This window comes from Triturus cristatus, chromosome 1_1 (genome assembly GCF_964204655.1).
Source record: "Triturus cristatus chromosome 1_1, aTriCri1.1, whole genome shotgun sequence".
In the NCBI taxonomy this organism is placed as follows: domain Eukaryota; kingdom Metazoa; phylum Chordata; class Amphibia; order Caudata; family Salamandridae; genus Triturus; species Triturus cristatus.
The window spans coordinates 35,566,555-35,583,048 of record NC_140579.1 but is presented as its reverse complement, the minus strand read 5'-3'; the positions used below and the strand labels follow the sequence as shown (position 1 = coordinate 35,583,048).

Below are 16,494 nucleotides of genomic sequence, written 5' to 3'. Positions count from 1 at the left end.
TGTTTGTCCTGCTTTGATGGTTCAACGAAGAGCTCTATTAAGGCGGGAGTTCCTTGAACGGGGAATTAGGTCCTGCAGGCACGCACTGGTGGAGTCCATGGACCCAATCAACACCATGCTGAACATTAGACTGACTCAGTTATTGACCTGTTTTAAGAAAATGATCAGTTGATAGGATATGCGATGTGTAATCTGGAGGTGGTCCCTGAATGTAATTCTAAGTTGTAATAACTCTGAAACTTTTTTTTTGATAAACACATTTTTTATTCAGTTTACAGAAGGAATGCACCAGACAATCAGCACCTTATAACTCGGAAACTTTTAATGTTAACCGAGCACGCTCAGTAAATGCGAAGGGCGGGCTGCTAGGGACTGAAATTAGTAGGTCCCTATCCCGTTGGACTCAGATAACTATTTTATCTATTTCTGTATCTTAATGATGTGAATATTTGTATAATTGTTTTTAATAGTGGGTTTCACAATCCATCTGGCACCGTATTCATACTTTTCTTAGTCCTGCTTATAGGCATTTTAATTATATATATATTCATTTACTTAAGGGACATTTTAGTTATCTGTGCAGAAAGCTTGCTTTTTTAGATGTCAGGGTAACAAATGATTCATGTTTAGTCACTTTTTATCTAACATAGATTAGTGTTGGTATCCTGACTAAAATTTCCAGGAAGAAAAGTTGAAGAAAGCAAAGGGTATGTAGCGTGAAGAGTCGAGATTGTACTAGCTGTATGACATACCCGTTTTTCATTCATTTGACTTTTTATTCATTATGTACTTTTTAACCGTGCGATTTTGTTTATGGTTTTAATTGACTAATAAACTAATCAAAAAACCACCTCCTTGACGCTACCTTCAATACAAAACAGCTGCTTCAAAAATTAAACCACTGAAGAAGAGTCCGCAGTTTTGACAAAAGAAAAATACAACCACTTAGAATAGTAGTCAATGGCAACTATAAGACATCTTTTGTCACCTCCAAAAACATTGAACGGATCTGTGAAATCCAGACCTATTTTTTCCCAATCATTACTTGGCCAGCTCACAGATGTAAAGGAGCTGTTGAAGTTCTCGAATGTTTATCAGGGCATAAACATTCAGCATACATTTCCACATATCTTTTGACTTGCCCATCAATTCCAGGCCACCAATACATTTGTTTGATTTTCTTCACTGTAGCTGAAGTTCCCAGATGTCCCTCATGAGCCAATGAAACAATTTTAGACCTGAGACCCACGGGAGGAACAAACAAATCTTGTCTAACCAAGATATTATTGACTAAAGATAATTCTGATGCTACTTGACAAAAAATGTTTACGTCTGTGGACATACACCTATTACCTGGCCAACCCTCAATGAGAAACTTCTTTACCTGAACCATACAATCATCTTTGTCACAACTTCCCAACCATTCTTTTTCTGATATCTTGAATTGTTCATTAATATCACTAACTGTGAACACATACTCCAAATCTTCCCTATCAGTTTTCTCACCACCATAAGCACTGTCACCCTCTACCGGTAAATGTGACAGTCCGCTCTGATATTTTTGCCCCCTGGAATGTATTTTATATCAAAATTAAATTCCTGTAATCTTACCAATAACCTTATCAGTCTTGAAGAAGCCTTATTAGAACAACTATCACCTAACATATATATTAGAGGTTTGTGATCATTATGCAACTCAAATGTCGTTCCCCAAATGTACATTTTGAATTTCTCAGATACACATGAACACGCAAGCGCTTTGCGTTCGATTGTACTATAGTTCTTTTCAGCAAAATGTAGGGTACGTGAAGCAAATGCCATGGTGCATTCTTGACCTCCCACCATTTGGCTTAAAACTGCACCCAGAGCCTTAGCACTTGCATCTACAGTAATTATACATTTTGCCCCATGCGTGAACGGTTTAATGGCTGGTGCAGTAGTAATTAATTTCTTTACTAATTCGCACACTTCCTGACATTCATCAGACCAGACATACTTGGCATTTTTCTTCAAAAGATTTCTTAAAGGTTGGACAATGATAGCATATCCCTGAACAAATATTGCATAATATTCACTTAAGCCCAAAAAAGCTCTAAGTGAATCCTTGTCAGTAGGAATAGGTGCCTCATTAATTCCTTTCAACAAGGATACCTTGGGTTTGATACATTCTTCTGAAATATTATGCCCCAAATAATTGACTTCTTGTGATATAAATTTACATTTGTCAAGATTGACTGTCATTCCCTGAGAACCTAATTTGCCTAGGACTTCCTCTAACAACTTTATATGTTGATCCAAACTCTCTGTGTGAACTAAGATGTCATCCTGGAAAGCTTGTATACCACTCTGATCTCCAAAAATGTGATCCATTAAGCGTTGAAATACACTGGCAGCGGATGCCAATCCAAATGGCATTCGCTTGTACATATATACACCAAAAGGCGTTACAAATGTAGTCAGATGTTGGGAATTTTCAGATAAGGGTATTTGATGATACGCAGAGCGTAAGTCAAACGTTGAAAAATACTTACTTCCTCCTAATCTGGCCAACATTTCATGAATTCTTGGGAGCGGATGGCAGTCTACAAGAATATTTCTATTAAGAAGCCTCAGATCCGCACATAAGCGTATATCCCCAGAACTTTTGCATGCGACAACAGCCGCCGAAATCCATTCCGAGGATTCTACTTGCTTAATGATACCTTGAGAACACATGTCATCTAGTAACTTTTTGAGGTCTTCCCTGGCAGAGAGAGGAACAGGTCTAACTTTTTGTATAACCGGAATAGCATTACTTTTTAATATAATAGTATGTTCAAAATTCTTAATAACTCCAATTTTGTTTGAAAATACTTCAGGAAATTTAGCCTGCAATTTTTTAGTAATACCTTCATGTGCATTGGTCTCCTGAATCGCTAAAACAGGCATATCGCCAAGTATGACTGGTTCTGCATGCCCTGGTCGAGGTATAATTCCTAGTTTAGCTTGATCCTGCCATCCCAATTTATCACTTCTGTTGACTGCAATGTAAATTTTTGTATAAATATTTCTCCCTTTAAACAAAATACTATCATCAAAGTAACCCTTCATTATTATATCATACTCACCAAAGGCTTTAGGGTTAATAGTAGTAGACTTCAATAACTTTCCCGACCAAAATTTGTTGAATGTGTTCTCAGCTAGAATAGTAATGGGAGATCCTGAATCTGCCATAATACCTAAGTTAGTTACACCAATTTTCACTTCACATATAGGACCCTTGCACCTTTTCTCAGAGTCCCCTAATGCATGAACTTCAACTGATAACAACACATTACTGATTGCTTCTGACAGTATATCATTTTCAACATCAAGTTGACTAACTTTGACCTTTGTTTTGTTAGAATTACAAACAGTGTAAAAATGCCCAATTTTTTTGCAGTTGTTGCATCGCTTCCCTTGAGCAGGACAATTAGGGAAATTACCCATATGAAACTTGGAACCACATCTATAGCATGTTCCACCCACTTTCTTTTCACCACTTTTCTTAAATACATTCTTGTGTGAAATAAAATTTACATTTGTATCATTACTACCAGATGTCATTTCCACTACAGCTACTTTTGAACTGTCTGCAGACATAGTGATGGAAGATTCCGTCAAAATTTTTGAAGAGACAACAGAACGTTCTATACTTCTGGCTATATCCATGACTTCATCAAGAGATGGATTTTTGCATGTCAATATGCATTCTTGAATCTTCTTATTAAAACAATTAAAGACTAACTAATCACGCAAAGCAGTATCCAAATAATTACCAAAAACACATTTCGAAGCTAGAACACGCAACACTGCCAAATAGTCTTCTATAGACTCCTCAGATGATTGTTTGCGTTTAAAGAATTTATGTCTCTCCACCATTACTGACGGTTCATCTATGTATAGTTTCCCAATCCGTGCCAAAGCTTCTTTGAAAACATCCCATGAATCATCTCCTGACGGTGCAGGAACTATTGGTAAATTATCGAAAATTTCTTGTCCAGCATTGCCCAAATGGTTAAATAATAATGCCCTTTTACGTGAAGCTGAGTATTTACTAGCATCTATAGCCTCAAGGCAGTTCTCAAAAGCTCTAAACCATTTATGCCACGGTTTTACAGGTTTCCCAAGCAACTCAAGGAATGGAGGTGGTTGCATAACATTGCTGCTGCTAGAAGCCATGGCACCCTAAAAGTGTAGCTTAAAAATGAATATATCTTGAATAGAACGTAATCTGTGTACTATCCCAAGAAAATACAAAGTCACACCAAAAGAAATAAATAAAAACAGAAGATATGAACAAATTCAAAAGTTACTTGTGTGTTTTTCAGAAAGGTGGGTACTAATGAAGTATTTCCTTTCAAATGCTGAAAAGGTCTTTTCAACGTAATACGCTCCGATGATAAAACACGATGTAAATGAAGCGTTATTCAAAAACTTCCGTGTTTTGCAAATAAAAAAAATTATAATGGCTTCCGGACGTGCTTAACGTGCTTTCTAAAGATAATCGAGAGAATCCAGTTCAAAGAATGGGCCCCTAAACGTGCAGCCATTTTAAGAATAAACAACACAATGTTGGTAGCAATATCTTATGCACTCACGTGCAGAGAATAGAAACAGTACTTTACCATAATGTTCCTTAAAATCTGCAGAGCTCCGCAATGGATTGCCAGTCTAAGAGTGCCTTGAATTCTTTTCTGTTTTTTCTTCTTTTTCTTCTCTTTATTACGGTGAGTGGCAGGAAAGCAAAAGATAACAACTCACGCAAATCAGTCGCGTGTCGGTGGGTCCAATCACTGAAAAATTTATGCCATAATATGTAGTATGGTTCAAATGAAGAAATCCCGAAATCCCGACGAGGTAGTGACATGTCCAAGTTAGTTTATTTCAAGTACACGACCTCCTGCTTCCAGACTCAACAGCAAGTTCTCATCTGAGCCCCTACATTCTCATCATGAGAATACTACAACACTCTACGTTCCAAACATGAACTTCCTGAATTAAAGTAAAACCACATGAAATGCATTACCCCACATTACACTGGGAGACAGAGGGTGCCCATGGAGATAGGAGGTCCTATGAGATTCCTGTGAGGCAGAGGGTTCCCATGGAGATAGGAGGTCCTATGAGATTCCTGTGAGGCAGAGGGTTCCCATGGAGACAGGAGGTCCTATGAGATTTTTATGAGGCAGAGGGTGCCCATGGAGACAGGAGGTCCTATGAGATTCCTGTGAGGGTTAGGGTGATCATTGGAAACAGGAGTAGCCATGAAATTCCTGGAAGACAAAGGCTACCTATGAAAAACAGGAGTTTCAGTGAGTTCCTGGGAGGAGGGTGGTAATGCCGGAAGACTGGGGGCTAGAAAAGTGTCATCCTGTGTAGGGCGAGGATGGACGGAGTTGTACCAGATTTTTAAGTGATTAACTTTTGGATTAATTGTTTTAAAGTTTACATCATGTGAATACAATAAGCTATAGCATGGCTCATGCTCTCCTAGATGTACACTTGGTACTGACCTAGACGATGCCAGGTGATGTTTAGAGGTAGATGAAACACTGAAGGCTGGAGCCGGGCTCGAGACAAATGCCTGGTTCTGGCTCTGTTCAAGGTCCTCTTGGACGCTCGAGCCCAACACTAGCGACGCCTTTTAGCTTCTGCTTGTCTTGCTGCTCATGCTCTCACCTCATTGTACAAACCTGCCCTTCTGACCCCCTACCATCTTGCAGTAGAGGATATGCCGCCACCTTTGCTCCATGGGGATAATTTAAAATGCAGAAAGCTTTCACAGGGAAAGCATTGCCATGAAAGTCTAATGGGTGAATTGTGCAGGGTGCGTCCTGGAAATCTGTGATCAAACCCGTCTTCTTCACCTAGTTGAACAAACTGTGTGACCCTAGGCAACTGTTTTATTTTACTGTTCCTCCTTTTGCTTCATTAGCACATTTGACAGCACCTTGAACTACATCCGTTCAGGATATGTTCTGTACATAATCCTATCTTGTACATGAGCTACTTATAGGGGGCAGACAGCAACTGACCGCCACTTGGTCTGACACTGGCATCATTATCAGGGTGGGGTTTGTGAAGGCGTGGATGTTTCTAAGTTCAACTTAAGATATGAAAACATCCTACCAAATGACTCTCAGTTTAGTGCTATAAAATAATGTACTAAAGTGACTCGCTTCCACTTTACAAGGAAAACTTTTTTGAAATGTGAAGCTTCTTTGTTATGTGTTTAAATAATATTTGCTGCACTATTTCATGCCAAATATGTTGCTGGCCCGGCTCATGCTTGGGCCCTTAGAGCCTAAAATGACCTCTGGCTCAGCCCTCCCTGTTAAATTGCTGGCTAATATGCCTCTGGTGATGTCGCAGGTCCAGTGTTTTATTTATATAATAATGACTTCTGGTGCCCAAAGTGGTGATCAGAAGCCCAAATCTACGGCTATTAAAGGTCAGCATACCAAAGTCCTAATCCACCTCAGTCTTCTTTAATCCACTGCCAGGCACTCCCTGTCACTTGATCTCACTCTTGCAGGTTCCTGCTTTCTCCCTTTGTGACGTTATTTCCGTCTTTCTCTTACTCCATTTTTCCCCATTGTGTGTTTTTCCCTCTCTTGATCTCAGAAAATGTCTGATGAGCAAAAATACGTTCTGGGCAACAAAAATGATTGCTGGTGGCCCCCACTGGCAACCACCGGCTTTACATTAAGCACTGCACAGGCCGCAGGAAGAGGTCACTCGATGGCAGATAGGTAGGGCCTTTGATACCTGCAGGAGGGAGGGAGCTAAAATGGATGGTGACGGAAAGGCCAGAGATTACTGTCAGGAAAGTCGGCAATACTCTCTGGACACTGGCACTCCCCAGTTGCATCAGAATGTACCCTGATTAAAGAGAAGATATGATTACACAGAGATATAGTGTATCTCCTGGCAGAGTAGGGCCTACTCAATTCCAGCTGTTAGTTGCAAATAAGGGGCACCAACACTCATTTTGGGGACCAGGACTTATTGTTCTTACTCAGAATGGCAAGAGAGAGAAAGGGAGAAGGAAGAAGGATGGGAAAAAAAAATACAAAAATAGTGAAAAGGAAGAAAGAACCTTAAAGAGTGGGATAAAGACACAAGAAGTGTACATATATGGAGGAAAGAAAAATAAACTGGAGAGAGCATTGGGCATCCTTGGTATACAGCAACCCTGGCATAAGACAGCACTAGTGGTGGGCTGTTATGAAAATCTCTGAACCCTTGTGTGGAAGTTGGCCTGGCATATGCTGGTCACTAGTTATAGTGGCCACCTTGCACCAGTCCAATTCGACTCTTATGGTAGATAGGTTTAAGACAACCTTTTAAAGAAAGCTATCCTAGTGGTAGCAGTCTCAGAGGAATGTAAAGCTGCTTGTTTTACCTTATAATCTCTTGAATTACCAAATGAAAGGACACCACACAGGTATATATATCAAATATATATGTATTTATTTCTAGACACACTCTACTAATCTCTTTATGAGATTAGAAGCCAGGAACACATTCAAATATCAACGTTTCACAATAAGTTAAGCACAAATATGGCTGGGGCCCTAGGGGCATACCAGACCATATACTAAAAAAGAGGTTTAGGAAAGTCGACTTGCAAAATGACAAGGCCTAGGGCCTGTAGAATCGCTGGGGCTTCACTGCTGCAGTGAAAGCAGGCAAGTAACAGACCCACGGGAGACGCGTGCAGTGTGAGAACACAGCCGCGGGTTCCCTATTGATTATAATGGAGCAAGTCGCGGTTTGATTTTTAAAGTTCTAGGGTACTTCGAGGAAGTCTACAAGCAAGCCACTTACAAGGTAAGTACTTCGAGGGCCAACACACACTAGGGCACCGGAGTGCACGAGTTACCTCACCCAGGGAAGCCGGGTGCATAGGTGTCGGTCGCTGTTTTCTATGGAGACCAAAGAAGACTTGCTGCTTGCGAAGACTGAAGAAGTGTCCGGTGGAATCCAAGCCTGGATTTAAGATGCAGGGAGAGTGTTCACAGTCACTAACCAGTGGCCTGGGGCCAGGAAGATGGATGTCCACGGATGTCGGGTGATTTCAGGTGATCAAGGGTGTTTTGACTCTTTGCTCACGAGGTCCAGGAGAGATTGACAATGACCAGCAGCTAGATTTGGAGTGTCCCACAATGTCTTCAGCTGACTGCGGTGTCGGCAACCGGATTGGATCCAACAAGCCTTGGCAACAGCAAGTCTATTGTGGAGTGAAGAAAGTCGATGGTGCAGACCAGCAAGGTCTGAGGGACTCACCCAGTGAAGGTGAGTGAGGGCAGGCCTGGAGCAACTGGGGGAGCCCTTTGAGTTGTTAAGAAAGTCTTCGGGGGACCCACAAGCCAACGGGCAAGGGATCGCGAAGACACCTCTTGAGGAAATGCTTCACAGGAGCCCACGGTCACTCGGGACGGGGTAGGCCTCTGATTTTCACTGCACAACCTGCTGGAGGCTTGGGCCAGAAATGGTCCAAAGCACGAGTTCGTAGAACGTCGTGAAGGGGTTGCACTCGACAATAGTGCACAGTTCCCAGGTATTGCAGTTCTTCATCATTCGTGGGGTCCAATCGCCTCAGATTTGCTGGGGACTCACAATGGCCGTCGAGAAGTCAGGAAATCTACTTCTGGGGCTGCAGGGACTATGGACTCTGGCGGGAGCGGGAAAGTTTGCAACCGTTGATTCAAGTTTTGGTGCCTGCCAAGCTGGGGAGTCACTCCTTGACTCCAAGGGAGATTCTTCCGTTTTCCAAAGGTAGTGGAACGTCGAAGGACCAGGATTCTTCTTGTAGAGCGTCGTCCAGGGTTATCTAGTTTGCCATGGCAAGGGTTCCCTATCTTATACTAAAAGAAAGGGAGGGACTAGCTCTATGACCACTCCTCTGGGAGGGTCAGGGTAGGGGGTTGTTACACCCACTTCCCTTTGTCCAGTTTCACGCCAGAGCAGGGACAGGTAGCCCCTGAACCGGTTTGAGCTGGCATATGCACAGAGGAGCCTACTGCTCCCCCAGTGTAGGACTTCAAAGCACTCTAGGAGTGCACCCACCCAGCTCCAATACACTAAATCCTGTCTGGAAGGTGGTGACACCTCCCTGTGACAGGATGCCTATTGTTGGGCCCCCTCCACTGCGAGTTTCGGTCAACAGCAGGAGGGCAGCCCAGTGTCTGTGCTGGTGGCATCCATTTTGTGATGCCAGGGCTCGTTCAGATTTCTACCTTGTTACCACAGTAGGTACATGTCGTCCCCTCTAGAAGGGTGGGATCATACTCCCACATCAGTTACTGGTGTGGGGGTATGATTCCAAGTTGTTTGACACCAAACACGACATGTTTTGATGCAGCCATCCCAAAGTTAGCATTTACCGCTAGGTTATAATGCACTTAAGAGTATATGGTTTAACCGCATCCATAAACAGCCACAGAGAATAGACTCTGCCAGCTGTAGAGGGGCCCTGCTCAGACAGAGGCACCACCTCACATTGTAAACCAAGCACCCTGCCCTCAGGATTGATAGGGCCTGCCATTGGGGTGACTGATAGGTTTAGATGTGTGTGTATGGTGAGATATAGGAACCTATACCTCAGTGAGGAGTGCTAACACTACCTCACCCAGGCTGCAGTAGCAGGCCTGTGGTGTCAAATTGAGTCTGCTTCCCAGGGGTGGCATAATACATGCTTCAGCCCCTGGTAGTCCTGTGAAGTACCTATGCCCTTGGTACCTAAGGTACCGTATACTAGGGGCTCATAAGGTACCACAGTATCCAATCACTAGTGCATCTAATATGCACACCAAGTCATTTAAGGGAGTAAGCAGATAGGCTGGGGTCCTGGATAGCAGGATCCCAGCAAGACTAGTCAAAAACCAACAAAACACCAGGAAAAAAGTGGGGGCAACCATGCAGTCAGATTCCACCTTCCTACATACACTTTTTTAACGTACATTTTTTCCAGATTAAGCACTGATAGAGAGAAAGGGCGCTGTTGGCAGGTGACGCCCAAATGCTTGAGGCTTGGGGTGTTTCTTGGTAGTTTAGTGGTGTGACGGAGAATAATTCAGCTATGGGAACACTATACAGACAGCTGTCTAGGACAACATTCGACCAGCATCCCTGCAATGTATTTTGTCAAATTAAATACACTGCATTGCTTTGCTTAAATATTTCCCATGTCGTTTCACTATAAATAAACTAGTGAAGTGGTTCAAAACCTTTTGACTTCTGTGAGCCCCCACTTCATCATTCCTAGATCCCGGAGATCACCACTGAATCATTATTGGAATCCAGAGACCCCTGGTGAGGCATTACTGGAACCTGGAGACCCGGGCCTAAGCATTTTGGATTATTTCAACTGTAAAGCAATACACTAAAAATACAAAAGCAGCACTCATCAAACAAATTAAATATACACAAATAAATATTTCAATTTTTTTTTTTAATTGTAATGGAAATGTTGTAGCTTTTCTAAATTCGATTACGGCCACTCAAATCCATACTATATTCTGTTTGATGCACATGTACTGCTCCCATGAATCAATCTGAGGATACTAACTTAATTTTCAGCCTACAATTTCACATTCCTACACATTTACAGAACAATTTAAAAATGTTATGTTTACATTTGGCTTCTTTATTGATATACACTCTTTTAATTTGTTATTTTTATGTAATGTTCTTAACCCTAGGGGTCCCCAGACCCCAGGTTAACAAGTACTGAACTAACTGGCACACAGGGAGAGTATTTGTACAAAGAGCAGAGCAAATTAAAAAAAAAGATATACATGCCATTGTAACATCTTCCACTAGATGGCGGTGACTTGCAACGAACCCTATCTTCCACGAACAAGCTTCACGCGTTTTAGAAAACTGTATCACTATGGCTGCACTCGGGGCTCAATGCTAGTACCGGACATTGCCCTGGGTCACCGTGCGTACAAGGAGGCCCGTGGCCCTTCCAGTCTGCAAAGCCATCCGCCACTGGTGTAACGTCAAATGACGGAGGGCTCCTCTGCACCATGTGGTGAGCCCCTCGGACTTCCCTTTCAAAGATATGTATTCAACACCTGACGAGGGGCCCTCTGAAGGACGGACTCCCTGCCCCTCCCCGCGCCCCAGGGTCCGAGGAGCGTATGTTTACGTCCCAGTCGTCAGCTGGTATTGTTCCGAAAGAGGTCTGTAGTGTCTCACCTCAGCACCTGGTGCGGGCCGGAAAGCCGTAGTATGTATGTAGCGCCCAAGAGTCCACAGCTTGGCCGGAAGAGGCGCTACAGAGGTAAGCAGTGACCCCCCTCGCCGCTGCGGCATGGACCAGGGCCTCTGACGCAGGCTACTTACCCAGGGGGTGCACTCCTGGTTCTCAGCAGAGCTTGGGGCGCAGCGCGCCAGGCTTAAGCCGCTGGTCCTGTGGCAGCATTTACTTTTACACTGAAAACTGAAGAAGCACAGCTCGCCGCGGTCCTGTAACAAAACCAGAGAAACAGACGCTGTGACAGACTGCCACCAACTGCAACGCAGGGGCAGCGCACCGAACTAGACATGTAGGCGCCTTGCAGCATCATTACATACAGTCTCAAGCAACGCTACAGAAGCCAAGCCAATGCCACTATCCTCCTCTCCCCAAACTACCCAACAGAGAGCATGCACACATCACCCGCTGCGCCAGTCAGCCCCTTGGTGACAGAGTTGTACCACCCTCTGCCTCTCTGCCTTTGGCACCCTCTACCCCACTTAGCCTTTTATTGACTGTGCCCAAATCACTGCCTGCCCCACATAGGCCTCTTGCGACCATGTCCTTATCAGCGCCTGCTCCAAGAAGCACTTTAGCGTCCATGCTTTTCTTTGACACCCTATTATAGAAGTGTAGACACTCACTGGCCAAGAGTTCCTGTGTGCTACTGAGTGGTGTCGGTACTCGCCCATTAAAAGTACTGCCCCCTGCTGAGACGTGCAGAAAGTCAGTCTCCTTTTCAATTTTACGAATTGCTGGTACTCAGTACCTGTGAGCACCGGCCCATTTAAAGCACCGCCATATCCTACAAACAGGTCACCGATGACCATGCCTTGTCAGCTTTTGTGGGTCAATTGTCGTATCACCCTGTGCCCCAGATAGCCCTAACCACAGAGACCACGCCTGCAGCGACCCACATCCAACCAGCCCAGTGCGCCCAAAGCCCGCGTGAGCCTCCACCTGACACTGCCACCCTGCCCACAGCCTCCACTCGAAACTAAGCTTCAATGTGGGTGTTTTAAAGGAAAGCAAACAGTGAGCATACCTTGTGATTGAAACTTTTTGGTTCAGCTTGTTTTGATTGCTAATGCACCCCTTGAGGCCACGCAGTACTCTCTTGAGGGCACACCTGACACTCCCCTTCCTGCCCCTCCACGTCTGCCATCTTTCTTTATTTGCTGAGCCTGTTGTCAGACTCCAGGAGCTGTCCCAAAACTCTGGGCTATGCCCCTCTAAGGCATTCTGCTTACAGTCCAGGGGCTGCCTTCACACTGTGTGCCAGGTTCCTGAATTCTGGCACCTGTTACTCAGAACTTTCACCCTCAAACCTCAGGACGTGTCCCTCAAACTCTTTGGGATACTCCCCACTCTGCTCCCCTTTACCCGAGCGCGCCTTGAAGGCACTTAGCTCCAAGCCCTTGCTTACATATGGTTCGTTCATAAACATTGAGGTGGCCCCACATCTAATATAGCATTATTGGCCACACTATGCCACGTACATCTCGTGGTTCACTCATGGCACCTTTGCCAGGGCCCTGGGGCGGGGGCCCCTGGGCCCTGAATGGTTCTAACTTCCTGTTTACATACGGCCCTTTTAAGGTATCTCACTGGATGTAGTGATATTATCTAATCCATCGAACTGAAACACTGGTTCAAGATATTACTTTTTCTAAATGTAAGCCCTCATTATATATTCAAACGTGGTCATGCCTTTGATATCTGGGCTCTGCTCTCTCATTTTGCCATCTCAATGGCCTGTGTACGATGGTACAAGAGGCCTGAGACTGCATCACAGCCTCAGCAGGACACCACAGCTGCCCTCCAGCACTTGTACCCTGTCCACGCCCTTACTCAGGACTCCCGGCCATCTCCTGCAGACGGGAGTCCAAGACATGGCTCTATACTCCTGACTTCTGGAGGAAACCCCGGTGCACCAGACCCCTCTTGGGTAGGGACACCAACCCCTGGACACGAGGACCCCCTACTACCTTCCATCCATAGCGGGGTGGGTTGAGCTCCAACAACAGTTACCTGTGAATGCCACAGGTTTGGATCCCAGCAGGGCAGACATGTGTCGGTAGAGCTAGCGCTTGCAACTGAAGAACACGATGCATGCCATATACATGGCCAATATCAAGTCAATACTACCAGGGGGTGTCTGGTTCTGAGTGGGACCACCTGCACACATGGAGCCCCAAACTGGCCAGAAATGGACACTTCACCAAGTACTGCTTACCAGGTTAATGATCAACCCTGCCTCCTCCGGGCGCGCATCGGGGACTAGATTCTTCTTTGGGATCACATTGGTGACCAGATTCTTCTCTGGGATCACATTGCCGACCAGATTCTTCTCTGGTACCACACTGGCGACCAGGTTCTTCTCTGGGACCTCATTGGCGACCAGATTCTTCTCTGGGATCACATTGATGACTGGCTCCTTTGCTTCAGGAATCACATTGCTGAGTGCTGAAGGGAGCACCACCAGCAGGATCAGTGCCAGCTTCATTGTCCTGTCCAGGTAAGGTCCACACTGTGTCCTCAGAAGGCGGAGGCTCCCAGGTATATGTCACAACATTTTCTGGGGCACGTGACCCCGCTCTTATCACTAACACTCGCAAATTCATCCCACTTGGCCAGGAATTCACATGGATAGTGAGTTGGTGATGTCACAGGGCAGGACGCCAGGGTCTTAGAGCAGGAACCAGGCAGGTGTATTGGGCAAGGCCCAAAGCCGCAGTGTGAACGTGTCACCTGCAGGTCTCATAAAAGAATAAACGAGGACTGATAACAGTTCCAAGGCCCTAGTTACTCTGCTACAGTTATGTAAAGCTTAACTTGCTTAGTGTCTGCAGGGAGCTCGGTGGCAGTTCCATGAGCCGTCCTGCATATTGCTCACCATAGCCCGAGTTCTCTCCTTGCTTTTTCACCTGCAGTGTACCCCAAGAAGGGGCAGATTGGCACAGTGGGCACTTGGGCATGGGCCGAAGGGCCGGTGTCTCACTGCACTCCGTGGGCCGTTTTTTTCACCCCCTTTCCTTAGAGAGCACCAGGGGCGGCTCTAGGCTCATAGTGGCCCTGTGCAGGGAGCGTAGGTAGGGGGCCCCGGAAGAGGGGGTCCGGGCGGGGCGGAGCTCAGGAAGGTGTTTTAATAAAACGTCCAGAAAAGGCGTTAGATGATCAGTACCTGCGGCTGCTCCTACCCTTCCGAATTCGTCTCAGAACGATAACATTTAGGAGGAGGAGGAGGGCATTGTGACACACGACATGAGGGACTGGCACAGACGGCTGCAGGGCCATGACAGGACCTGTGTCCTCCGGATACGCGAGCAGCGATGTAGTAAATAAGGCTTCGTTTTCACCCAGGCACACCAGGAAAACTGCAAAAGAAATGAATTTCCGCAACCTCAGCACGTGACGCACTACTCATGTTTACCTACTGTTTATCAAAAACGTATCATGCTTCCCTTTCTTCCCTTTTTCACCTAAAATGTTTTTTTTCTTTGTATTTAAAAAATTGTAAGACTCACTGAGACACACCTTCCTACCACAGTTTGGCAATGTGTGACAGCTAGATGGCACCGCACGCGTCGTAACGTTCCGAGTCCGACCACCAGAAAGAATGCAGACTGATGACACGCCACGCCGCACGCGGGAAGTAGTTTGAGGAGGTTGAGTCTGCACAGATCACTCTATCCTCAGCTTCCGACGTCTGCCAGCTGCAACGCCCGCCTTGGTGAGATTGAAACACCCCGGCGCCACTTACTGCCAAAGTCGGACGATGTGTTGCTGGACGCTACACCCAGCCTGCAACTGCGCATCTTCACTGCCTGGGCTGTACTGACGGTCAGTGATCACGTTCAGCCAGAAAGGTGTATGTACTGTGGGAGGTAAAAGCTTTAGTCTGCGCAGGCGGCAGTGGAGCAGCCGGCAAAGGATTTCTAACTTGGTCTTATTTGAGTGTTTAGTCAAGGTCATAATTCTGAGGAAGGAGGCAAGGCCATGCTTATAAACTACCCTTTCCAAGGGTGTGGTTTGTCCAGAGAACTCGAATAGAGGTTCCTATTCCAAGATAAAGCAGAAATCTTTCCTGTGAACCATTCACAAGAGGAAGATGAGTTGAAACAAATTTTTTCCCTATTTTTCGTCCTATTCATTGTACAATGTTTTCTTTATTTTTGCTTCATGTAGTTGAATTCCATTAGATTCTTTGGTCTGGCTCTTCTCTGTTCCATGTGCTTTGGAAAGTTTGGTTCCTGACTTATCTACTACAAAAATATCTCCATCTTCACTCAAGGATTATCAAATTGCCACTTTATTGACCTTTGTGTTTTTTCATCTTAACTGGGACCCTCTTAACCTCTTGAGTGCCCATGACGAGCTGGTCTCGTCATGGGCCGCGGTTGCGCTGTGCCCATGACGAGACCAGCTCGTCATAAACCCCGCCCGCTAATGCAACGGCCGGCACAGGGCGGGGAAAGGGGCGGGCACTCAAGGGGTTAAGGAGAGCATGTGATTACTTTAACATGTTACACTGTGCAAAGCTATATTGTGGATACTGGGAGGAGTCGCCTTATCCTCAAGAAATTAAGAGAGAAACTGGACAGACATTCACTGCGTCCAGTCTCTGACATAGATAGGGCTGGAGAGATCCATATTTACTTCTTACCAGGACAAACCTCTGCAAGAAAAAAAGAACTGATCCTATATGACAATCAGGCTGGACATCTTTGTTTCTAGATTTGTCCCCGATAGCTTAGCCCTAAGTGGAATTACTTGCACTGCACACCCTCAAATTCACATGCCCTGTAGCCACCTGCAACTTTCCTTTTGTGTTGGAACAAGAGCCGGCTATAAGAAACAATACTCCAATGAGATAGACTCCAAAGACTCTCTCTAATCCGTGACCCCTTTGAACACCTGATACTGCCCAGCTCCGTTCTTGCAAAGAATGCTTGATATGCTTTAGAGTGTTAGGAACTATATTTTTTGAAAGTGGCACACCTTAAGAAGGGCCTTTGGCCCACCATCGGTACATACACCTATAACCTGCATAAGAACTAGCCCGCAAGTGCCAATTGCTTGAATTAGTCTGGACTTCAGATGAAGCAGTGTAACAACAGTAGGAAGGCACACTTGATCGGGAAAGGGTTTCAGAAGCTACAATATTACTGCAAAGCTGTAGCTAAGACGGATACTGCCATTCGTTGCATGCAACTCAAACGTGG

General features: G+C 45.2%; 1 protein-coding gene across 1 annotated transcript in view; it reads right to left on the bottom strand.

Moving 5' to 3' along the window:
• LOC146869269 (colipase-like) overlaps positions 1-13,813 on the bottom strand; it is a 35,736-nt gene extending 21,923 nt beyond the window's left edge. Inside the window, exons 1-2 of the mRNA XM_085653622.1 lie at positions 13,506-13,813; positions 11,377-11,499 (exon numbers count right to left, since the gene is read on the bottom strand). Coding sequence (XP_085509748.1) covers positions 11,377-11,499; positions 13,506-13,775 — 393 coding nt within the window. The 5' untranslated portion in view covers positions 13,776-13,813. The remainder of the gene's footprint in view (positions 1-11,376; positions 11,500-13,505) is intronic.
• Between the last annotated feature and the right edge of the window lie 2,681 nt (positions 13,814-16,494).